Genomic DNA, 25,378 nt, shown 5'->3' with positions numbered 1-25,378 from the left:
AACTTTGCACTTGAGCCTAACATGACATCAATCCGCTATCACATTCGTGCTTGAGATTAAAGAAGGAGAACAACTAAGCAGAAAATGGAAAAAGATCTAGCAATGTCAAAAATCATAATACCACATGACATTAGTAGTACGAAAAATTTTGTTCTCTTTCTCACAAATCATAAATTTTTTTATATTTCTAGTAACAGGAACACAAATTAATTTCCTATATTTCTAATAATAGAAATTCAGCCCGAAAAGAACAACAATCTCTACAAAGTTAAGCTATTACAACCTTCAGAAAATAAGAAAAATAAAAATAAGAAAAATAAAAACTGAAACTTTAGAAAACATTCAAAAAATGAAGTCATTTCAAATATACAAAAGAAAATAAAAAAATTACAAAAGAGTAAACAAACCATACTTTAACAAAAACATTTTAAGAAAACTTTACCATTAAACCAGAACAACCATCAAGCCAAAACAATGGCGGAAATGGAAAGAAAACAATCATCCCATGAACAAAAACAAAACCATAACAACAAAACCCATAAAGCTAAATAAACAATGTCCAAATAAAAAAAACCACAAATCAAAAACCCATTTCGAAGATGAAAGGACAAACGATAATAAGACATGCAAACAAAACAATCACAGTAAAATAATCAACAAAAGAACTAATAATTCAGAAAAAGAAAATAAAAATGACAAAAATAGTTACTTGCATTTTGGCTTGAATAATGGAGAAGAAAAATTAATTTGAATGTTCTTATTACATACATACAAAAAAAAAATTCTTTCCAAATGAAGAGACGAAAACTAAATCAAGAAAACCTAAACTTTGATGAAGAAGATGTAAAGCAAGTGATGATGAACAGGACTAAAGCCTTCGATGAAGAAGAAGAAGAAGAAAACATACAAAAATAAACTTATTTCCGAATGAAGAGACGAAAACCAAATCAAGAAACCCTAACCTTTGATGATGAAGATGTAAAGGAAAAACCTTTGATGATGAAGAAGAATAAATGGAACATAACAACTCTCCCAAATGTAGTTATGCACTTAAAGAAAAAAATCAACATCAAACCATCTAAATCCCCCGATAAACTATATGGTAAATGCTAAAATATCAAACTACAAAAATTGAATGCTAAACACTAAAATCCCAATACAACGCAGATTCACAATCCAAACGATAAAACGCACATTTCAGCCATACCACTTACAAACACCAAAATTTCTTCCAGCCAAACAACACTCCAAAACCAAAAGTAAAAAATAAAATACCCATTCACAAAGACAAAAACTTTTTTTTTCATAGGAATAGTCGAGATCAATAACCAAAATAAAAAACTCCATAGCAACAACAAAAAATAGAATCCACAATCCACAACCCTCAACCCAAACACAAAATCACAAACAACACAAAAAACAGAACCATAAATTCTCGCAAACCCTCTTTCAACATACAAACGAAACTCCAGATTAAACAAAACGATCAAAACCTTAAACACTTAAAAGATCAATCAAAACCCTTCACAAAAAATAACTCATAACTCAAAACGGACATACCTTCTACATAAGCATTGCACGACAATCACTGTCCCCAAAAAATGCCTTTAAAAAAACCAACAAATGTAGATGATAAAAGAAGAAGTAGAAAAGAAGAAATGAGACGAAGCAGAGGAAGAAGGAGGAAGAAGGAGAAAGGAAAGCATAAATGTGATTTGAAATTTGAATCTGCATAGAAGCTTTGAAAGAGATCCATCACACGTTGCAGTGTTTCTGCATTTAAAAGTTGGTGAAATTACCAAATACACAAACACAAATTCACTACGGAGGAGAAAAGAGGGACAAAATAGTAATAACATTTTCAGCTGGTTAAACTATTCCAACAGGGTACCAAAATGACGAAAAAACCTATTTATTGGACACGTGTCAGATAATTAGATAGGGGTGTTACGATAATATCCCTAGTAATTTCTTTTCTTAGTTTTTAAGTAGATATCTTAACACAGAGAGACTCCTTTATATTAAATTTACTAAATATAATCATTAATTCTATATAGAAAAAGTTTATTTAATTTATCCCATATTAATTTAATACTCATGTTTAATTATATTTTACTTATGTAAAATGTATAATTTATTTTGAAATTTTATTATTTAATATACTTTATAAAAATAATAATGGATTATTTTATGTATCTTAAACTTACTTAAAGTCATCTGCAAGTTTAATTTATTAATCGAATATTGACTTTGTGATAGCCTTGAGTGTAAATTTAATCAGTTATTAATATTATTGATTGTGAATAATTAATTAAATCCAGCGTCTGAATTGCTAAAAGCATTTAATCGATTATTTCTTAACGAGAATTAATTAAATCAAGCATGCATCGACCACGTCACTTCAGAAGATTGAAGAAAATCATATTAAATAATTGAGTTCAATCATCAGATTGATTACAAGTTGGAACACCTTCAAATAAATTTTCGTTAATAAAATATCAAACAATAAATTCATAATTCGTCTTAATCAAAATCTTTTTTTACACCATTCTTTAATTAACTTTATTTTCGTTACATTCAATTAGAAGTTAGTTTTACCTATATATGTACTTCATCAACGTACTAAGATGATTTTTCTTTTTCACTCAAACTATAATTTAATAAAACAATTTCAATTAGAAATCAGGGGAAATTTTCGAAGCACCACATTGGAAAATTAAAAACAAAGAGCTACCATAAACACAAACCAAATTAATAATAATAATAATAAATAAAAAACTAAACTCAGAATCTTAAGTTCGTAACCATAACCATAACCATACACACAAGAAAAATTATAGACACGAAATTTGACATTAATTATGGTTAATGCAATACATGAGTTTTTCCAGTTCCAGAACCTAACTGCGATGAAAACAAGCTTGGTAACAAATGAATTTCATTTGTATGTATGAACGCCCAATTTTATTTATCGTGTTCCACAGAACTTCACTGACACTTATTTATGGCGTAATGAACAAATTTGTTAGAGTCTAGCATTGCGTAGTTGTTGCTTAAGCAAGGGTTGAATATACTCTTTAAAGCCATCAGGAACAATTGAATCATTCAAAGGATCCTTCCATGCCTCCTCGTACAACTTCGGATACACATTTCCGTCGTAACGTCCCAGAATTGAACCAAGGTAGTGATCAGTGTAATTATACGCATCAACAAGTGCAACTGCATTAGGACGAACCTGACCACACGTAAAATGATCAATGAGTGTTCATACAATTGACTCAAATGTAAAAACCAGAAGATGCTATTGAATCGTTGAGGACAAACCTGTGAATACAAGTTTCTCAGCTGCTCACTGGCAAGTGATCCTTGTTTTGGGTCAATGCAGCCAGTGGAAATAAAATCACCAAGATGCTTATGAAGAAGAGACAAAGCATAGACGCTGCAGAGAACTTCTAATATCTGTTTCACTCCCTTTCCTGGTATATCTTGCTGCAACTTCTCAATAAATCTAGAAAAAAAAAAGTCTGTGTAAAGAAGTAAACTTTGAATCTAACTCAATCTTACAAAATCGTCACCCACTTATACAGTATAAATTAACCTTATTTCTAATCGATGTGAGACGTCTAACTCATGGTTGTGGTACCATGTTAAGAAATGTAATTGTAGATTGTAAATTTATGGATAATGGAAGAAGCTCACTTGGAAACAACAATTAGCTGGCAATGAGCAGCAGCTGCCCCAACTAAATCTGCTGCGAGTTCTTGAAAACCTGTTGTCAGAAAAGCCATTAGCAAATGGCGAAATAATTTCCATTCATGTTGCACGCACGAATTACAACAATAAATCAATGTCCAGTTACAATTAGTTTACATCTTGAGATGATCTATGCCTTTAAAATAACTTGTGACTTAAAAGATGATCGAATCATTTACCCTCTTCAGAATTAGAGAACTTGCTAAGATTTTGAGCACAAGCAACACTCATCCTAGCAGCCCTAGCTTCAAATGCGCTCAACACAACACTAGGCTTCAACCAATCCTCAGCTGCAGGGAATGAAAACAAGTATAATATTACAACTCATAGTAATATTAACTAAAACCACATTTGATTTGGATTTCATACCCTTTTTAACATCAGAGTGGTATTGCAACAGTTGTTCCAGTCGAGCCATATAAGCTGTAGTACCAACAGGCTTATTTCCAGTGCTCAGCTGAGAAACAGTCTTCATGAGATGCCTTGCCACCTACATCAGATTTTTCAGAAGTTGTCAAAACAACTTAATTATTCATAAAGAAAACCTCAAAAAGCAGAATGCATGGGGATGTAATAAGAAGCACACATAAAAAAATATGGTATTGCTTTGAATTTAAAACCATACAAAACCCACAAACATGAGGGTTTTGCCTCAAAATATAGGTGTTTTAAAAAATGTATGAATGCATGTCAAACAAACAAAAACCTAGCTCTCAAGAAAAAGAAGTTAGTGGTCATGCTGCACAACACTAAAGCTTATTCAGAGCTGGGAAGACTAAATTAAATAATGATTAACAAAATAATAGAATGCATTACCTGTAAAAGCAGCACAATATTGTCACCTTCATAAGTGCAAGCAGGAGCATAAACAGCAAATAACTCAGGGAGACCACTGCTACAAAGGTAACCATGACCACCGCATAATTTTCGGCATTCTTCAATTCCATCCTGCAAATTGAAGTCAATTTAACTTTAATCGAGCATAAAAGTTCAGAGTTACATAATGATGTTATAAGGATACCATAAAAGGATAATAGCACAACCACAGAAACACTTCATCCATTTATATGCATGGATTACTCATCCAGTGAATTATCTGACACACACTTATATGATTGAATAACTCATTAATAGCAATATATTACAGTACTGCAATTCAGGGATATTAAGCTCTTTTTTATCAGAAAGCGCTTTTTACAAAACTCCATACGAATGCACTTAAAATATAACGGAAGTAATAACGTACAGCAGTGGCGGTAGTAGTCAAGGATTTCAATCCAGCAGTGCATGCATGAGCCTCAGGCAATGTTGAAAAATCATTAGCTTTCAATCTTTCTGTCACATCCGTATAAAGCCATAGGAGCCACTCACCAACAAATCTGAAAGCATAAGCAGAAGCCAGCAGAGGGAAGAGCCTAGATTGCTGTGTTTTGTAATCAATCACCTAAAAGAAATGCATAACCACGAATTAAGCACACCAAACTATGAATGAAACTAATTGGAATCGCATTTTTTAGATGAATTCAACGTCACACAACTAAATTTAATACACCAGATAAGGAGGGATCTCATCACACTTCCCATTACATATCATTAAAAAATGTCGTTAAAAAGTGAGACTTCTAGAATTAGGCAACGAGGGGCAACTTAGCATCAAAGCAAAACCGCTTATTTTAAAATTCAGTACGTAATTTTGGTTTAGCCTCCTTTTTATTGCTTTCTAAAATTTGTAATATTTTTAAAAGCAACAACATGCATCAATGTTGAGACTTTTAAAGCTTACCTGTGTTTCTAGACCTCCATTATGCGATCCAAACTGTCTTCGAACAGCACTATATCTTGTAGCAATGCAAACTGCTCGAGACAAAGCAACTGATGCATCAGCAACAATTTTTTGTCTCACATTTACCATAGTGCCATAAACTAGTTGTCTTGGAACATTGGAGTGTACATATTTTCCTTCTCTGGTAACCTGTGAAACCCTGGTAGATTAAAAACAGAGAAGTCACCCCATGATACAGTTGACAAAAGAGCACTGCTAGAAACACTATTTGACACATGAATTTCAACACATTCCCTATTTAAGCATTATTAGTATTATTATACACCATGAAACCACAAACTTGGATTACTGAATTTTCCTTTGGAGAGGCTAGAAAAGGGACAAGATGTAAAATGGAGATACCTCATTAACATTTGATTCCTTGGAATTCGTACATGGTCAAATCTTAGTACTCCATTGTCCATGCTGTTATACGCTGCATTTCCAAATTTCATGCCAATATCACCAATAGTAAGGCCTGGAAGAGGTAAGTGATCATCCAAGCTCCGCAGCTGCACAATGAAACCTTCAAATTGGACAAATAATTAGTCACTTAATTTGCCTCTGAATCAATCAAACACCGGAAATTTGGATGAGTAAATTTGGCAATTACCATGCACTCCATAGTCTTGACCATCAATAACTAGACGGGCATAAACAATAGCATGAGTGGATACTTTACCCAATCCACCAGGCCACCACTGTTTAAATCAATGCATAAGAAAGTCAATACCGTTTAAAAAAGTACAAACAGTGAATGCATAAGAAAAGTTCAAAATTTTTCCCTGAAAAATGTAAGACGTAAAATCTTAAAGGGTTAAAAATGTAAGAGACTAGTAAAGGCACACAGTAGTCATCATCCATTTCACTCACTTTGCTGGAAGTCAATGTTGGGCTATGGATAACAAACTCGTCTGTTTTGGGATCAAATGTTGCAGTTGTTTCTAGCCCTTGAACATTGGATCCATGACCAAGTTCAGTTTGGGCATAGCAACCAATTATTTGCATTCTATAAGCTAGAGGTAACCACTTCTGCTGCTGCTCATCAGTGCCCTGTCCTTGGATAGCAGGCACAAACATTCCCTGCAAAACAATATAAATAACTAAAATTTAGTACAGAAAGGAATGCTACCCCTCCCCAAGATTTATCCCATGTAAAGAAAAAACAACTGGTCAATATTACATTTCTCTGATCAAACACACAAACTCCTTTGAAATCCTCAAACTAATATTAAGTTCATTCTCACCCATATATATTTTCTACATTATCAATATATTTCTTCCATACAGATAAGTAAGACAAGCACGAAAATGCAATCAGGACAAGAGTTTGCATTATACCCAATGAAGATCCGTAAATGCAGGTTGATCCACAAAAGCTCTGAGCTTATAAGCTTCCGGTTCTGTAAGAATGCAGTTTGCGAGATTATAGAGAACAGTGAATATTAATATAATAGGCAACTATATGCGTCCAAAGGAACAAAAATAAGATCCAAAAACAAATGCAAAATACCGAGAGCAGAAAACTCACCACTGAGACGGAGCTCGATTACCCTTTTCCATGCATGAGCTGCTTTCCTCAAAGTGTTCTTAAATAATTCCTTTCTATCAAGCATAGCTCTGTCATCCTTTCTGAACACCTACAAATGAAAGAAAACCAGTCCAGGTTTCAGATCTTCAAAGAAGCCACAACCACACTAAACTAATAGCTTAAGTTATTAGAAGTGAGTTTTAAGTTTAATTCAACCCTACAAATCTGGCTTGTAAGATGAGGTTTGCACCTCATATATTATGAAATTGTCTTATCTCTAGTCGAGATGTGGAACAAAATGTTCAAGAAAATTCGTTAGGATAGGCTTTAACTTAGCTCTGATACTATGTTAGAAGTGGGTTTTAAGCCTAACTCAACTCCACAAAAATTGACTTGTAAGATCAGGTTTGCACCTCATTTGTATATTATGAATTTTTCTTATTTCTAGTCGATGTGAGACTTCCAATAAAAATGAAAGAAATAGAATTAAACAACTTTACATGCTCGAAATGAACAGTGATTTGTGAAACATTAACTACCCGCTTATAGCTCGAAATACTTGTAAAGGAAGAAACTAGAATCAACTAATTTCTCACATGAATGATATTTAACTTATATATAAATTAATTTATAAAAAATAATACATTTAACTTTCCGTAAAGTTCATTTTGACTTGTACTTGAGCACATAGAACTTGATTCACTTTATCTTTTTATGTACTGCTACTTTACTATTACTAATCCAAATAGGACCTATGTAAATTTTCTTTCCACTATTGATACAAGTTAAATCAAGTTATATATTTCACCACCTTTCACCACCCAGCATACAAACTTGTTTTCTTTTCAATTAATTTTATTAAACATAAATAAATTAATTCACTACAAACTGCCTCATTATTTTCTGATTTCTGCTACACCGTCCACTGCCATTTCTTCACAGTGAAGAATATAGTTTTTTTTTTTTTTGCGAGAGTTGAAATCAATTATAGAGTGACACACTCGTGTCAATTCTCCTCCTCTCTTCTTCCCAAGAACCGTGAGTGTGTGATGAGGTTATTAATATTTGATCCCAATAATCTACAACTATATAACATGATTAAGATCACTTTTCTGTAAAGTTGACAACACGATTAAAAAAAAGGACTTTGAGATTGAAGAAGAAGTAGAAAAGGAAACTCACCGGATCGCTAGCAACAAGGCGAGAAATCCGGTCAGAAAGCTCAAAGTCTTCACGGGAACCAGCCCAAACGATCTTCATCTCTTCCACATCGAACTGTGCCTTGTTCCTCTCGAAAGCCAAGTGGTCAACACCTTCCATTTTCCACACACCAAACCCTAACAACGTTTTCTGAAATCTGATTACAACAGCGCAGTTTTTAATTCAGAAGTTCCTCCCTCATAATGAGTGAAAATATTGTCTGCCTTTGTTTTATAACATGTTTTCAAAGGACCAAAAACACAAATAAAAAACGTGATAATGTATGTTGACTCTTTATTTTTTACGAAAAACAAAGCCTTGTGTTGTGTTGGCCGACACGCTGGTCTGGAATAGATAGCGTGATTGCTCCCAATCCTAAGTGGAAATGGATATTTCTCTCCTTTTTTTTCTTCTCATCCTCTCATTTTTCATTAATATTTTTCACACTCACCACCTTCATCTTCCTTTTTTTTTTTTGTTCACATTTATCGTCACTGTAATATTTTCTGCTTTATGAGTTTTCGTTTTGGATTTGATGTTTATGTAAAAGAAACAAAAATGGAGAAGCGTGACAAACAAAGCAAATAACGGCTGTCTAGTGGTCGGTGAATTTGATATTAATTAATTTGGGTGCTGAGATGGCATTGACTTTATCAGAAGACCAATTATAAGTCTAGTTCAAGATTTTTTTTGGACGGCTGCGAATGAGAAGGAAGAAAAGAAAAAAGAGAGAGGTTATTTAAATTCAAATAAAAAAATTAAAAATTAAAAATTAAAAACATAAATAAATAATTACTGTTACTTTGATTAATATGATAAAATTAATTAAATAATAAATCCAAACAACTAATAAATCTAAACAATTAACTTTTATCTTAATAATAAACTCATAGAAACAAACATCTCATATTTACCTGAATTAACTTCTGTCTAGTAGGATAAAAAGAGATTGATAAGTTGATAAGTGAGATTTTGAGTTCTATTGACTATTTTAAGAAAAAAAAAACTGTTATTAATTTTTAATACTTTTAAGTACAAATATACCAATTAATTAAAAATATTTTAGAAAATTAATGTGCCAAATAATTATTAAAGAGTCAAGTAAAAGAAACAGATAATTTTCTAAAAAGAATCATACAAATATAACATAGGTAATATCAAATTAAAATCCAAGTCTCTAAAACTCCTTTTTTCACATCGATTTTTAACTTATTTTTTATTCAAAAAAATTATTTTTGTTAACACATTTAATACTAGTTTTTAACACATTTATTTCATAATTTATAGACACCTTCACATACATGTATATGTTTAATTAATATTTATTATTTTCTATAATTTTCTTTTTATCATAGTATATAATTTATTGTATAAATTTTCTGTTTCTAATGTTGATCAGATATTAATACGGACTAATCTTTTTTTTGGTACAAAATAAGATCATTATAGTGTTATCAACTTTTATAATAATTAACTTTAAATTTTTATTTAAAATATTTATTGTTTTCTATAATTTTCTTTTTATCATATTATATAATTTCTCAAACACATTCTCTCTCTCTCTCTCTCTCTAAATGTCGATAATATATTAATATGGATTACTTGTTTTTTGACAAAATGAGATCATAATGTTATCAACTTTTATAATAATTAAATTTAAATTATTATTTATTATTTTTTTAATTTATTGGAAAAATCTAATTTCTTAATTTGATTAAGCCACCTTTTATTATCTTTATAGTAAAACTTTCATATATGACAGAAGGCGAATAATTGATTTTTACGAAAAGTTTTAAATACTTTAGAAAATTTTCAACAAACATATTTATTAACATAGTGTATGTAATTTCTATTAACTTTTTGAATGTAAATATTTACATATGTTTTGAATTTGGATTTGATAATAATTTAACGAATTCAATTTTTTTCTCTAAACAAAAATATTTTAAAAACAGAAAAGTTAATTTAAATTCAACATATTTAAATATCCTAAAAAAATTTATCAACAAAAAATAAATAAATTATTGGAGTTCACTTAAGGAGAAATATCCTAAAAAGTAATGAAATTCTCTACTAAAGAATGAGAGAAATGAGAAGGCATGGTACCGACTTTGATTACTTCTGTTGACGAGGAATGCTTTTTATTATTTATATTTATTAAAAGTTATTAAAATAGACAGATTTTGAAAAATAAAATTAATGAATGATAGTTGTTACAGTTGTATCTTCGATTTTCACTTTAATAATTATAAATATACTTTTTAAAATTAGTACTACTAAATGTATAAAGCAACTCAAGCATTATTAACATGATCATTGGTCCATTTTACATAGTTACCACCTTCATATTATACACAATAACTCCTTATTAATTGGTCTTTTGCCAATAACATCTTTCTTTTGAAATCAATTTCAGACTGGTGAGATTGTAAAAAGTTCATGCATGTAGTCTCCACTGCGGATTGGAGAGAATCTGCAATGAAACACAGAAAAGTTTCTATCAAACCAGTGTTTATTAAAGTAAAATTTAAGAAAGATGTATGAAACTAGAAACAAAACTAAAATAATGTTTCTAGTCATGTCTATATTTTATGAATTGTTATGAGATATTCGAATCAGAGTAACAGAACAAACTTATTTCTACCTTGGAGGAGACGATTGGCTACAACAAGTTTCGATGCATTCAACCACGCAATCAGGATGAGGATCTAAGAAAAAAGCCATCTACCAAATACAAGTTTCAAACACATTAGCAAATCATGTTAATTAAGTGAAAAAAATCACCATAAACCTCATCAAAAAATTTACTTAACACATAACCCCAAAAATTGCAAAATTTTGGTGTGAATAAAAACACAAGAGTTTCTGATTAGTGGATTACTGAGTAGCGTTCTTTGCCAGTTCGTTTAACCCGGTGCATTGTTGATCTATAAAATTAATGGCAGATAATTGAAATTAATAAATATTATTTGTAAAGCAAAGAAAGAAAGAAACAAGATAAGATTGATGGGTAATGAGATTACTTGTATAAACAATTTGTCCACCTCTCCATCAAGTCTCCAATGTTCACAATAAATGCCCTGACTCAAATCATGAACACTATAATTGTACATTTCTTAATGTAACTGTGATAGTGTAAATAGATAACATATTGGACTGAGATTCAAATTGTTTTCCAAGTATCAATAAATTCTGCACAAACTTATCATATATTCATGAACTCACCCCTCCATGTAAGACACATCCTCCCAGACTCGTGGTTCCTTTGATTTGTCCCGACAGATCTGAAAATATGATAATGAAATTCTCAAGTCCTAGAATATAAGAATTGATTTTGATATATAAATTAAAATATACAAATAACTACTAAGGGCAGCAATAATGTGGGTAAAAGCATAGAAATATATAACCATGGAATAGTAACCATAAATATGAATAAACCTGTAATCCGGGGACTCCATCAGTGATGAGAAGGGTGAGTGCCCCACAATCTGAGTGTGCAGAACATATCTCTTCATGACCTCCCATTTCACCTACCAACAATATCAACAAGTGTAACCATTTATGTTTTAACTAAGATAGATAAATAAAAGTACTACCAAATGCAGAGGTTCTTTGAAGCAAATTAACAAACATGTGTGATGCTGTGTATATGATGAGAGTAACTGGAAGAGGTTGGGAAAGAGAAATGTAGGTCAAAAATGAACCTGGATAGCGCAGAAGGCGAAGAAAAGCTGATGGTTTATCTATGGCACCTATCTTTTCAAAGAAATGTTGATCCAAATTCAAGGACAGGGCAATTAGAGAAAACAGCTTTTTTCCAGCTTCACTGTGTCGCAGGAAAACAACATTAATAACTTCTAAAATACACATGCAGAAAGGATTCTTCAATATAATTCTAATTCATTCAATTTTTTATTTTTTTTTATATTGAGAACTGTATATTTCATGTAAACGTTAATTTTTTTTTATATTCTTTAACATTCTTGTGTACTCTTAGTTAAAATGCATAACATATTATAGAGTTGTGACGAGTTAATAAAATAAAAAAATCACAAAATTTAATAACTTTCAACAAATTTCAACTAATAATAGAAATGATGTTTGAGTATATGCTATAATTTTTCTTTAATGTTTTTTGCATGTATATTTAATTATTATTTTTAGGAAGACATACAAATTAAAATACTAGAGAAAAGAAATAGTATTCTGATTAGATTACATGGAAAAGGGGGTAAAAAGGTGAAAAAGAACAAAAGATGCTGCTATTTTACTTCGTTGGCCATTAACAATATTCATATTTGAGTGGTAAAGCAAAAGAAACTAACAAGAGTTTCCAGTAGAATGATTCCATTGATGATCTCCAATTTCCAAGTGATTCTGAGGTGTCCTTGCAACACAAATATCTCAAATAAATATTGTGAAGGTTTAATTTATACATAAAACGAAAACAGCAGCAGCACAACTAAACCTTCAGAAGGCCATTGATTGAGCTTAGCATTTGCTGAATCTGCAATAGGACCAATATAATAGCTCTCTTTTGAATCACCTGATCGATGAGAATATATCAGTTTGGTGTTTTTCTAGATACAAAATTAATTAAGCATTTCATATAGAAGACAATTTCATGAAAATTTCATAATATATATCTCATTTTACAAATTGATTTTATATGAGTTAGACTTAAAGTTTACTTATTACCCTGAATGCCTAAGGCAGGATCGAGAGGAGTGTAACCTCTGAATTGCTTGCGAGCCAACTTCATTTTCTGATTCATCGGAAGCGAGAAGAAGCTTCTACTCTCATCAAACGCTTTACCCAACTCCTTCTCCACCCCGTGGTTAACAAGGTAAAAGAAACCATACTCGATGCACGCCTATTAACACACTTCAAAAACATATATAACACTTATTTCATCATCAAATCAATTACATTAAAAGAGAAAGGAAGAACCTGACGAATAGCAATGGCAGTGGAAACAGAATCGCGTGACGAGAGATCTATGACAGGGAGCTTCATCGCTGCAGATATCTTCTTCTTCCTTCTTCTTAGTTCCAGTAGTTCCAATAATGGCAAATTAATGTATATGTAGTTCCCTCCGATCATTATCTTTTTAATATTAATGCATCATATATATTATATTGAATATGTTTCTATTTCTTACGAAATAAGATCACGATTCGGGATTGCCTCCAATTTATTTAACATTAATAGCAATGTGCGTGTCACATGGGATTTTTCGAGCTCCAAATGTTCAAATTTAGATAACGTGCATGTTTAATTTTGTGTCAAATTATGTAAAATTGATTTTTTTGAAGTAAAATTAGTGCGTATTTGATTTCAAAATTAATTAATGGATAAAAAATTTATGTTGAATGAGAAACAACTAATTCTTATTTTTATGACAGAAAATTAATTCGGTTAAAATTAATTCTTTAACGCTTAACCAAACACACAGTGTATATATGTTGTGTCGATTTTTGTTTCATGATGATGTCAAAATCCCCACAATATGCTAAAATGGTAGAAAACCAATTACATGGATAAAAAGATATGATTAAAGATTCAACCATTTAAGGTTATTATATATTTATGTTATATTGTCTTTTCAGTTTGTCTTCTATACCTATCTTATCGTATTTGTCTTCCTTTCACTTTCTTGACTTTTACACCATGCTCAAAATATCAGCAATATTATCATAATTATTAGAGTATTAATTTCTTTACAAGAACATACGAACAAATCGCACACGAGAAACATTTTTTCTTTTTTTAAACGTTGCTTGTGTGTGTATCTGTCTTATTTTGTTTAAACGCTATGAAAACCTAGATTTGCGGGATTGAGCACCATTATTTCCCAATTATTAACTACGGATATTGTATTCTTGTGGTATACACGGTATTTTTTTATTTCTACGTTATTTTAAAATCATAACACAAACTGGGAATGATAAAGAAAGTACTTTCTCTATCATCATCCTGAAAAATAACTATCAAAATATGAAAGATAAAATATAAAAACATATAAGATTAAACACGCTTTATGATACCTATTATGTTTTTTTTTTTAATTCTATCACGTTTAATATTATAAGATTTTATATTTTTAAGAAATGAGTAATATAGTTTAATTACGAGCATCAACAACAAATCTTATCTATCATTTTATTTCTTTTCTTCATTATAATCAGTTTTAGTGCTAAAGGATAAAAAAATATATAAAAACTAAAAATCAGAACCATGATGTTATACTTTTTTTAATTTGGGAGTCCGAACAATTTTATCTTTAAAAAAGAGTCATTGTGAACTTGAATATTGAAGTTTTATTGATGAATAAGTGACCTTACTGAAAGTTAAAATTATATATCTGCACTCTCTATATATGATTTAGTTAACTTTGCACTTTTGTTTAGATGTAAATTTCCTTTGTAAGGCTTAAAAATCATGAGAAATGAGGGTATAAATGACTATGACTTCAAGTTTCTATAAAAATGTTTTATTTTGTTTCATTCCTTCATGAGTGTTATTATGCAAATAATTAATAATACATTCCAATTTTCACGAACATTAATCTAACTCCATTACAGTAAAAATCAGTTAATCAAATGTGAAGAAAATATTTGATCGATTCACCACAGAACACCATTCGCGCCATGCACAGTGTAGATGGCCAAAATGTAATACCCCATTACGTGATATGACGGAATACGACAAATAGGAGTTTCGGATCACGCGAAGTTCCATTGGAGTAGAAGATACAAAGAAATTTCTTATTTAGAAGAACTTCAGGCATGGCAAAACTTAATCCAGATAGAAATTAAAAAAGAACTAGAGATACTATAAAAGTTAGACATGATCTTATCGTATTGAAATTGAATATTCTGTAATTAAATATTCTGTAAACTCGATCTCCCAGTAAATCAGATACAGCACCTACTAGGAGGAAATCTTAAGTTACTGCCAAACGAAACCACTTACGAGTTCTTTAAAAACATTCATTTTAACCGAACCACTCTCCAAAAATAGAAAGTATATAACATGAATTAACATTGAAGGAATGATACAAAAATGCACCTTTTGGATTAAAATTTTCTTCATCGAATATTAGCTGCACAACGGATACCAGCATAAATGTATAAGTAAAAATTCCCAAGTTCCGAAAAAGCGAAGCTCTCATCTTAAAAATACTCACTAACATGCATTTTCTTGTTTCTTCCCATAAAATTTAACCGAAACCTTTAACCAAAAAGTTTAGTTTTCATCTCCTGACCACTCTGCTTCGTCTTGTTGTCCGATTTAGAGGAGTTGCATAATAAGCTATGTCCATAGATCTTCCCAAATTCACATCATCTTCCTCATCACTCGCTTCATCAGATCTCCATCTAGGACCACCATTGATGTTTTCTTCAGTATTTAATTTCTTCTCCAGGAGGCTAAAGAAATAAAATACACAATGGATTCAGTTTACGAAAATAGTACACCATTTTCGGTGAACATTAGAAAGCATTATATTAGCGCAAATATCTTCTTAGACACAACTCAAAACACGTAATATGACAAAAAATGTGAGAAAGAAATGGGTAACTAGATTTTTACCCGTGAGAAACATCCATGGGATCATCAGTGGACCCCACTTTCCAACTTCTATCATCTTTATGTGATCGGCCACTCCTACCAGATACATTTGGGAGATCATTTGCAAATTCTTTAGGATAGCTAAGTGTGGATCTAATAACAGGGTTAACTGCAGCCTTCCATGAGTACAAAGGACTACTGGTAGTTTGATTATGTCCAAAACGTAGGTTTCTTTCAACTCCAGGAGAGACTTTATCTGGCATATTTTCGTGGGAATTGCTTGGTGATGTCCTCTTAAATCCCTTGAGAGGTGAACCATTCATGAAATGGATCCTATTATTCATTGGAGAATGAGTGCTATCAAATCTAATATTTTTGGCAATTTTACCTTGATGACTTAGAACCCTCTCACTACTGGTAAAAAACCCATCATGATGATGAGACGAGGAACCAAAATTACCAAGCTCAGGGCCAGTATTGGGGAAAGACATGCCAACTTTGGCCGAAGTTCCAAAAGTTGATGAACTCAACAAGCCAATTGGATGGTCTCTGTGCAACAAGAGGGAAGAATTTACAGAAGAAGGAATCAATAAACTGGTGGACAAGGAATCCGGAATCTGAGGAATATCAAATTTGTCTGGAACTTCAACTTCTTCACTAGAACTCACAGCACCCTCAGTCAAGTTTCCACTCCTCAGTTGCTGCTGCTCAACTTCTGGCAACAACTCCAAGCATCTATTCTGTTTTATTCAAAAGATCAAATGACCACAAATCCAGTCTAAGAATGAAATTTTCTCAGAACATGCTTAAATAAAAAGTTTGCAGCAGAAAACATTGGCTTAATAATTAAAGAATTTAAATCACTTACAATCAAATTGCTTCTCCAGTGAATAGCCTTTTCTAATTTTGGCAAATATTCTTGACTTACAGAACCTTTTGCAATGGTGTCCTGCTCCACCTTTTCAAGTTTAATATGAACTTGATATGCTTCTGAGTATCTGTGGCGCTGAAACCCAGATAAATATATAAGGCAGAAATTTTCATAGGTATGCTAAACTACGCTGACACATTTTAAGAAGCAAAATGAACTTCATAATTATTTACAATGGAAATGATAATCGAGTAGAGAAGGGAGATATGTAGAAGCTTCATATTGACATTGGGGCTAACAGAACTCTATGATCTACAGATCAAGCTTCAGAAACCAGATATCACATCTATACAAGAAAGAGGTAAAGGTCAGGCTACATCACTCATCCACATTTTTTGCTTTATTGTAGGTATGAATGAGATGAACACATACAAGATTATAGAGGAGGATTGTGTCATGAAAATCCAGGAAGCAAGTTGCATTTTAAGTAACACAGAATCCAGATTCAGCATAAGGATTGGATGCACTTTTCGCAGATGATTCTCTCTTAGCAGTGGATCAAAACAGGTCAAGTGAGCAGGAATTATATTTTCCCTTAGAAGGGGAATTTGGCTAGCAAAGATAGGAAGATGGTAGATGCTAAAGATTGATGAAGGAGTTGTTTTGTTATAAAAAATTAAGCCATGTCAAATAGATGCTCAATAGTGTTGTATCGTATGCATGAAATTTTACTGAACTTAACATTGGCTGGTAAAATAACACTTTGAAGATTCCAAATGTAAAAACAGAAAAAAACTGCAAGACAAATGCACCAACTAACAAGATCAATAAACCAGGAGCAGCAATGATGTACAAGAAACCAACTAATGAAATTAAGTACCTGAAAATAAAACACCACAAGTAGATTTCCAGTTGTCCTTATCGGGTCTTCAATGGCGTAATCAAAAAGACATTTATGTATGTACACCTCTTCCTCAGAATTCCATGGCAATTCTACCATTCGATCTACCAAGTTCCTCCTAATACAGAGGAAACAAATCTCAGTCACCAGGACCTCCACCCAATTACTACATTGGCCTTTCAGTTTCTGAGAAGCATCCCCAGATGCTCTTTTATTGAAATTCTTTTCCTTCACTCTGGTGGAGAGAATTCTCTGATGCATAAATGCTTCAGTCAGAAGCCCACACTCAACCCTCACCCGCACTGCAGTGACAGCATCCCTGAGTGAAGTCATATGTGGTCCCCCATCACGCCCAGCCCACCTCAAAACCATGAGAGCTGTATCAGGGCTACCCCTTTCTAACAGTACTTCAGCAATTTTAGGATGTGATGTCGGGCCAGTTATTTCAGGAAGAAGGCGACAAGCTTCCTAACAGAATAATAATATTATTAGCCTAAATTCACTAAAAAAATTACTCTAGAAGGAACAAGTACACTTCAACATCTAATACTAACACGATACAAAATACTTCCAGTAAAGTCCAAGCTTCCTTTTAACCTCTTAAATGGGGAAGAACCTTTTCAATGGGGAAGAGGCCTTATAAATTCAACTTTTTACTTTGACTATAAACAAGATAACAGGCCTTATAAATAAAAGAGATGAAAGGAAGACACAAATAACACCTAAAAATAAATCATAATCACATCTTTACAGCTCTAGAATCAGGGTCCAATATGATTATTACCATATGGGGCCCACACCTTTTCCTAATTATAATGCTTATCACATCATTAGTTAGCACTACAAGGCAAATCAGTAATGTAACATGGATACAAATAGTTTCAATATTGGGTATAATGTTACCTGTAAAGCCTCCTCTGTGTGATCATCCAAAAGATAAAAAGTCAAAGACTCAAGTAATGAGTGCCTGCTAATACTAAATGTAGCTGCGAAGTCCTCCAGTATGAAGGTCCATTCTTCTTCAGGAATTGTCCAGTGGCGATCATACAAATAATACAGAAACTACAGATGTTAAGGAATGAAAGAAGTATTGCTTTAAATAAGAACTTTTATTAGTAGAAACAGACATAGTTCTACACTAACAATAGAAGTTCTGGTTAAAAGGATACAATGGCCTGTTTAGCAATCACCATGTCAGAGCCTCCATGTAAAAAGAGCAAGTCAGCAGCAGAACGTAGATTTTTGAATGGGTAGTAACCCAGCCCTTGGTCAGTATTTGACCCCAAAAATGATGCACCATCCTTTTGCAAGGATGCAATTTCTAATCCTTCCACAGTTTCATTCATAAACCCCTCCTCCAGATCAAGATTATTCAATGCATCTTCAATAAATAGAGACCCATCATGTCCTGATGACTCCGTAGATTGATTTATTGCATCAGGCCAAGATCGTCTTATTGCTTCTGATTTCCGCATCCGAACATCCGATGACCATGATGAACTATCAGTAAAACGTGATCTCACACCCTCCAAAAATTGATGTCTTATACACCAAATAATAATATCCATATGCTGTGTAGAACAACATTTAAATTAATTGACATTGTGACGATATACTCTATTTTTAAGCAATATACACGCAGAAAGTGGAAGTATAAATCTAGTCAACCACTCTTTATAAGCAATATTAATAAGAGTATAAGGCCAAATATCAGTCATTTCTACAAAAATCCCTCTTACATACAACATCACAGTGAGCTGCAACACAACAAAAGTTACCCATTGCCATCCACAATTTTTAAGATCAGGTATAGAACTTCTTTCAACAAAAACAGGGAATATCATTTAAAGAACACAACACAACAGACAAAAATAGAAATACCATTTAAAAACTAGATAATAAGCACAAGTTTATCACGATGACTTGACAGCCCATCAGCCACGCAAGGAATGTGTACAAGCTCAATTATTAAAGTCATAAGCACAACAGTTATACATAACTCCATTGAACATGAATTATAGCAAATTAAACCTGCTTTGTCTTTAAGATGCTCTCTTGGAGATGGTGCAAATCATGAAGTTGTGCTGAAAGAGAACCCTTAAAAGATGACTCCAAAATATCTAGCACATTTGATACGCCTTTCAAGTGCAACGAAAATTTCAGAAGTAAACTCAATCTCTCTTTCATGGCATAAACATCCATATTATCTAGTGAAGAATGTAAGGGAGCACAAACTATACTGTGGAAAAAGGTCATACTAATAATTGGCTTTAGAAATCAACAACAAAACAAGGTTTAAGGATACAAATCCCCTGCAGTTCAGTAATGATGTTTTTGAACGTTCTCTTGCACCAATCCTTCACTACCACTTCATCCAACAAAAACGCTATGACAGGATCACTGGAAACAGCAGTTTCATCCATACACACATCTGTGATGTCTGTAAAAGTTATGGTCAAGAAAATGCAAAAACAGTGGGACAAATATAAAAAGGGGGAGGACATAGGAGAAAAGTAAACTTAGAGTTTCATGGTAGACAACATTAGTATGACAAAAATGTATTTGTATCATTTAACCTTACTTACCAATTGATATCCATTTATATTGTAAATTGTAATAAGTGAATTACTAATAAAATTAAATATGCCAAGAAAAGGAGTAATGCAGAAAAGGATACAGTGGCAAATTAAAGAAACCAAGTTATTCTCAAGTGCAACATCAAACAAAGAGTAAAGGTGCTGGACATCAGCATTTAGTTGTTTTTCCCCGTCTTCTATTTCCTGAAATCTCTCATCAAACCTTTTTGAAATAAGGCCAGCTTCAATGCACTCATAATAAAGTCGGAGATGCAGTTTAGCACCACTTTTAGATATTGGGATTCTACAAATTGGGCAGATATCACACCGTTGACTACATTCCTCACATAAAGAAGCATGCCCACATGAATTCAAGACATGATGGACATAGCGACCACAGCTTCTCAAGTCTCGAGTTGCCCGGCAGCGCTCAACTTTAGCTTCTTTACACAAGTCAATCAGATCGATGGATGCCAAGTGTTCAAGTGTATCCTGAAATCACACACGAAAACTGATTTATTTTCTGATATTATCTTAATACTGTAGTTATATATTTCACAAATTGGAAACACCAACCTCTATATTGCACTAGTAACGTGAAAATTAACTCAATTAAAGCATAAATTCAATCTTCTAATTTACCAGCTTCGGAACAAGGCACAACAGGCACTAAGAGACTTAAACCAACCAAATGAAGCCTTTGACATGAATAACCAGGATGCATGATTCTTAAAATCAAAATTGTAAATCATCATCCCACCATAACAAGTTGTCATGTCACAAACCCACAAGTAATCCATTTTTCAATTTTGCAGCTTAAATTCAATTTTTGATTTCCCAGCATGTGAAAAGAACTAGTTAAATGTCATACAACCAAATCCACGAACATTATTAAGTAGGATGCACTACTCATTATCGTATCGAAACAAGTACTCAAGCCACAAACCAATAACAAATCATCCCCCTGATCTTTTAAGGACGGAGAAGAAAAAACTTAATAAAATTAAGACTATGTAAATAAACGACAAATGTTCAATTATTTATTAGGTTTGGCTCCTAAGTAACCACACTGATGATCTCCATTCACAGTATACAGCTCAAAGTACCACCTGAGTCTAACTCAACAACTACGAATCTAAAAGCATTGCAAACAGAATAAAAAAAGTCCACTCCAGCGATAAACAGCACGTCGACAGAAAGAGTAAAACTATAGCTGAAGCACATGATTTCAATGAAAGAAAATAAAAACTGGTACGGTCAATAAGACTCAACTTGCAGAAACAGCAACAGTAGCAGAAGCCTTTCATAATTCAAACATTAACAAAACATATCTACCAGTTGAAATGAGAAATGAGAAGGTAGGAATACAAAACTCCCAACCAAACAGCATGTTGGTGACAGAAAGCTAGGGTTTACGAAGTAGTTCACAGCAAGGAGCGCGGAAGTTAAAATTGAGAGAACGAGATCGTACCTGAACTAACCGGCTACTGTAGTTCGGTAGCAGCGTCGGAGATGAAGATCTTACTGCGGCGGTGCCGCCGTTGGAACTCGACGGAACGGTGAGTCCGTTGTGCCGCCTGTCCATGTCTCAAAGATAACCAAACGATGAACTCAGATAAATTTGAAAGAACACCGAAATGAGGTGCGAGATTACAAAACGGTGCGGATTTTTACTTCAGTGAAGAAAGGCGTCCATGCCCCCAACAGAACTACTCTGTGTCTCGTAGAGGGAAATACAGATTGGAATTGGAGGGTTTTTGAAACACTTTTTTTTGTTTTTGTTTTTTCGTTCTAACATTTCATTTCATTGGGTTCGTATATGAGTCGGGTTACGGCCCAATTTAATTGGGCTTTAAGCCTACTTTTCAAACGTCAGTTTCTTTTCTTTTCGATCCATATTAATTCTCTTTGGGTTCATACATAGTAAAACATCGGACACCTGTCATGTAAAAAATCATATTTTCAACATAATTTAACATTTTTATCAGTAATCCTTTTTATGTTTATTATTACAGATAAAAAATAGACAATCAAAGACAAAATTAAATACAACAAAAATACTTCTCAAAGCAACAACAGTATGTTTTTTATTATTTGTTTAATTTATTTTTACACTTCACAATTTTTTTAAGACATCATATATTCATATATAAATTATTGTATAACACTTTCATTCCCATTTACAAAAAAAATATAATCTAAAAATATAAAAACTTTTATATCCATATTCGGAGTCACATTCCTATAGTAAAACCTTACCTGAGTTCTCAATTTACTCTAAATGAATTTAAAACGTAAATTCATACTTATTTTAAGTTTGAAAGAACAAATATTAAAATACAACACCCAATTTCTTATTAATTTTTTATTTTTATAGTTTTTCATAGTTTACCAGAAATTATTAATTTTTTATTTTTATAGTTTTTCATAGTTTACCAGAAATAAAGACGACTCTAAATTTTTATTTTTAACTCGTTTTTCTTTCATCACAATTTTAGTTACCACAACAAGCAACTGTTCAAAAAAAAATTTTCTAGTTGTTAATATGTTTTTGATGTGGGCCTCATTCAACCCGATCCAATTTTAGTATACCAAAAGTGGAAAAAACCTAAATGGACCAAAATGACCCATCTGGACTATCTTAGTTCTTACCGATACATTAGGTTTTATGAGAAAGTATTTAAATTTAACGAGTCTAGTTGAAGATGATGCAGTAAATGTTGGGAATCACACCTTACACCTTACAAGACATTTATTAACCAATTTAGCCAGACAATAGCCTGATAGGTGTGTGAAGGAGAGAGAGGAAAGTTTTAATAAAACAATTATGTAAGTAGAACTTTGAATTGGATTGGGATCCATATTCACCCAAATTTCTTGAACCATTGTCTGGTCATTCAAGGCAAAACTCCTTTTAAAGGTGTAATTCCCATTTTATTTTGTCAAATTCGTACCCGAAACCCGTAGTTAGCCCCCACTATTTGCAGCATCACCCAAATCAACTCAGGATCTTTTCAACATGCAACAAATTTGACTTTATACGAGAACAAAATCTGCTTACACAAAAACAAAACTATATTACATATAATTAATTAATTAATTAATCAAGACCATTGAACTTTACAACAAAGTCTCCTCCGATAATTGGCGAGAGTTTTTTTAACGCAGTAAGTATCAGAGAGTGAAAAGAAAACCTAACTAAACTAGCTAGACCAGGCCATGCCCCCGAAACCCAAAAGAAAAGACGAAGGGTCAAACTGGTACAAAACATTTGAGACCCACAAAATCAGTTTTTCTAACCACCATATCTTAGACCACACTTTGAACGCAGAATTCATGGCTCCGATACTATTCCAACCGTTTTGTCGTTTTCTTTCGGCGAGTCAAGATCTGGGACGGAGGGCATCGAAGGGCCTGTGTGAAATAGGAGCGGCAGAGGTGGCCCATGGGCCAATGGGGAAGGCCCGAGAGTGGGTCTGGGGCACGTGATGGTGACGCGCGGCGGCATCAACGGCAGCGGAAGAGGGAACAGCGACGCGCTCACAAGAGGGACACATGGTGAGAGTGGTTGGTGGAGTCATGTGCATGTAGAACTGAGGGGAGAGTTTCAGTGCTCTCAGCTCTTGCACTTCCTTCTGCAACCTTCTGTTTTCCTCCGTCAGATTCTCACAGCACCTCTTCAAAAACTCGCAGTCCACCTCCGTTTGTTTCAGCTTCGTCCTGAAATTTGTTTTCAATTTATTTTACTTCATTTTTCTCGTGAAAAAGACAACACAAACGAATATCAGTGAAATAAACCCACCTTGCCCTTCTGTTCTGGAACCACACCTCCACTTGTCTTGCTCGAAGACCCAACTGTTTCGCCAGTGCCAACTTTTGTTTCTGCACGCAACAATACACGCACTCACGTTAGAGAAAAAAAAAACATGAAACACATACATTGGACATAACAAATACGAAACTGATCGGAACCTGGAACCCTGTCACTTACCGGGTTAAGAGTGCTGTGTTCTTTGAAACTCTCTTCCAGAATAATGGATTGGTCTTTGGAGAGTCTGAGTTTCTTTCTACAATTTTCACCTTCTTCTTCGTCGCTGATGCCTCTGAAACAACCTCTTTCTGTGTCGTGCTCTTCTTCCCCATTGGCTTCCCTCTCGCTACGCTTTTCGCTGACGCTAGAAACCGTGCTGTTCGGAGACGAGACACCCGCTTCCTCTTCGCAATCAACCGCAGAAGGTAACCGGTTCACATCGATTCCGCGGAGGAACGATCCAGCTTCACCTGCATGCACAAAAAGGACAGCGTTTAGGATAACCAGAAATGGATGAAGAAGAAAGTGGAGATATTGAAAGAGGGGTTGGGAAAATTAGGAAGCTTTGAATGAGCATGGAAAGAGGTGAAAAGGAGTGCAGAATAGTAAAAGTTGTGGAAAATGTAAAAGAAGAAAAGTGAGAAAGTATTGTGCTAAGGTACGTGGTTAAAGTAAAAGAGAAGAAAATTGGTGCAGATCCGGAAAGAAACAAGAGACAGAGAATGGAAGGTTTGGGAATGGTATTATACAGACCTGAAGAAGCGAAAGGGTCGTTCCAAGAGGGTTTGTGAGGGTTGTGGCTTGAAGGAGAAGAAGAATAAGTGGGGGTAGAGAGAAGATTGAGATGAAGAGGGGTTGGAGCGTTGTGAGGGAAGCTCAAGCTTAGACTCAAACCCAAATCTTCCTTTTGAGCCGTCATCTCAAATAATGTGAGAGAGTTAATGGGTGAGTGAGTATGAAGTGGAGAAGTGGAGAAGTGGTGTGTGTTTAGAGGGGATTATATAGAAAGGAGGGAAAATGGGTGTGAGTGGAGAGTTCAATCATGACTTTATGTCAGGAAGCTCCAATTATCTGAATCATGGCTTTTGCCCCACAAATAATAATACAATTCCCATTCTCTCTCCTTATTATTTCCTACCTCCATTTCCTACACACAACCTTTCAAATATAGTAGATCCTACTATCTCACATAAACACTTATTTTTTATATTATTATCACCAGAGTCTAAACGTGTATAACCCCGGCCTGCTTTATAAAGTATTTCAAGTATCAAACAAAATTTTGTATATCCCATCATGTATAGTAATATTTGAAGGTTAGGAGAAAGCGTTGAAGTT

At 33.3% G+C, this 25,378-nt stretch overlaps 4 protein-coding genes across 5 annotated transcripts; all 4 read right to left on the bottom strand.

Moving 5' to 3' along the window:
* Positions 1-2,834: 2,834 nt before the first annotated feature.
* LOC114173920 (peroxisomal acyl-coenzyme A oxidase 1-like) lies at positions 2,835-8,591 on the bottom strand. The gene is made up of 14 exons (XM_028058596.2): positions 8,289-8,591; positions 7,107-7,215; positions 6,917-6,978; positions 6,449-6,658; positions 6,189-6,276; positions 5,939-6,101; positions 5,537-5,735; positions 5,000-5,197; positions 4,570-4,701; positions 4,123-4,243; positions 3,933-4,043; positions 3,700-3,769; positions 3,325-3,508; positions 2,835-3,235 (listed from the first exon to the last, which is right to left on the bottom strand). The coding sequence occupies exons 1-14, from the start codon at positions 8,424-8,426 to the stop codon at positions 3,026-3,028; spliced, it is 1,995 nt and encodes a 664-aa protein (XP_027914397.1). The 5' UTR covers positions 8,427-8,591; the 3' UTR covers positions 2,835-3,025.
* A 1,998-nt stretch (positions 8,592-10,589) lies between these two features.
* On the bottom strand, positions 10,590-13,465 carry LOC114173100 (kihadalactone A synthase LFS-like). Of its 2 annotated transcripts, none has more exons than XM_028057324.2 (11): positions 13,260-13,465; positions 13,044-13,182; positions 12,778-12,855; positions 12,635-12,686; positions 12,014-12,135; positions 11,748-11,839; positions 11,532-11,590; positions 11,330-11,386; positions 11,188-11,233; positions 10,951-11,030; positions 10,590-10,779 (listed from the first exon to the last, which is right to left on the bottom strand). In XM_028057324.2, the coding sequence occupies exons 1-11, from the start codon at positions 13,410-13,412 to the stop codon at positions 10,719-10,721; spliced, it is 939 nt and encodes a 312-aa protein (XP_027913125.1). In that variant the 5' UTR covers positions 13,413-13,465; the 3' UTR covers positions 10,590-10,718. The 2 variants fall into 2 exon arrangements, with proteins under 2 accessions (XP_027913125.1, XP_027913123.1); XM_028057322.2 differs by having other exon boundaries at positions 13,008-13,182; positions 13,260-13,463.
* A 1,899-nt stretch (positions 13,466-15,364) lies between these two features.
* On the bottom strand, positions 15,365-21,986 carry HOS1 (ubiquitin-protein ligase). The gene is made up of 10 exons (XM_028057962.2): positions 21,701-21,986; positions 20,331-20,721; positions 19,959-20,093; positions 19,685-19,860; positions 18,823-19,224; positions 18,557-18,715; positions 17,633-18,121; positions 16,750-16,887; positions 15,903-16,621; positions 15,365-15,739 (listed from the first exon to the last, which is right to left on the bottom strand). The coding sequence occupies exons 1-10, from the start codon at positions 21,812-21,814 to the stop codon at positions 15,565-15,567; spliced, it is 2,898 nt and encodes a 965-aa protein (XP_027913763.2). The 5' UTR covers positions 21,815-21,986; the 3' UTR covers positions 15,365-15,564.
* A 1,300-nt stretch (positions 21,987-23,286) lies between these two features.
* Positions 23,287-25,092, bottom strand: LOC114170006 (homeobox-leucine zipper protein HAT4-like). The gene is made up of 4 exons (XM_028055465.2): positions 24,794-25,092; positions 24,221-24,510; positions 24,032-24,111; positions 23,287-23,949 (listed from the first exon to the last, which is right to left on the bottom strand). The coding sequence occupies exons 1-4, from the start codon at positions 24,957-24,959 to the stop codon at positions 23,613-23,615; spliced, it is 873 nt and encodes a 290-aa protein (XP_027911266.1). The 5' UTR covers positions 24,960-25,092; the 3' UTR covers positions 23,287-23,612.
* Between the last annotated feature and the right edge of the window lie 286 nt (positions 25,093-25,378).

Source organism: Vigna unguiculata, chromosome 2, assembly GCF_037176805.1.
Source record: "Vigna unguiculata cultivar grain cowpea cultivar isolate G323 ecotype 2 chromosome 2, ASM3717680v1, whole genome shotgun sequence".
NCBI lineage: Eukaryota > Viridiplantae > Streptophyta > Magnoliopsida > Fabales > Fabaceae > Vigna > Vigna unguiculata.
This window is presented reverse-complemented; position numbering and strand designations above follow the sequence as displayed.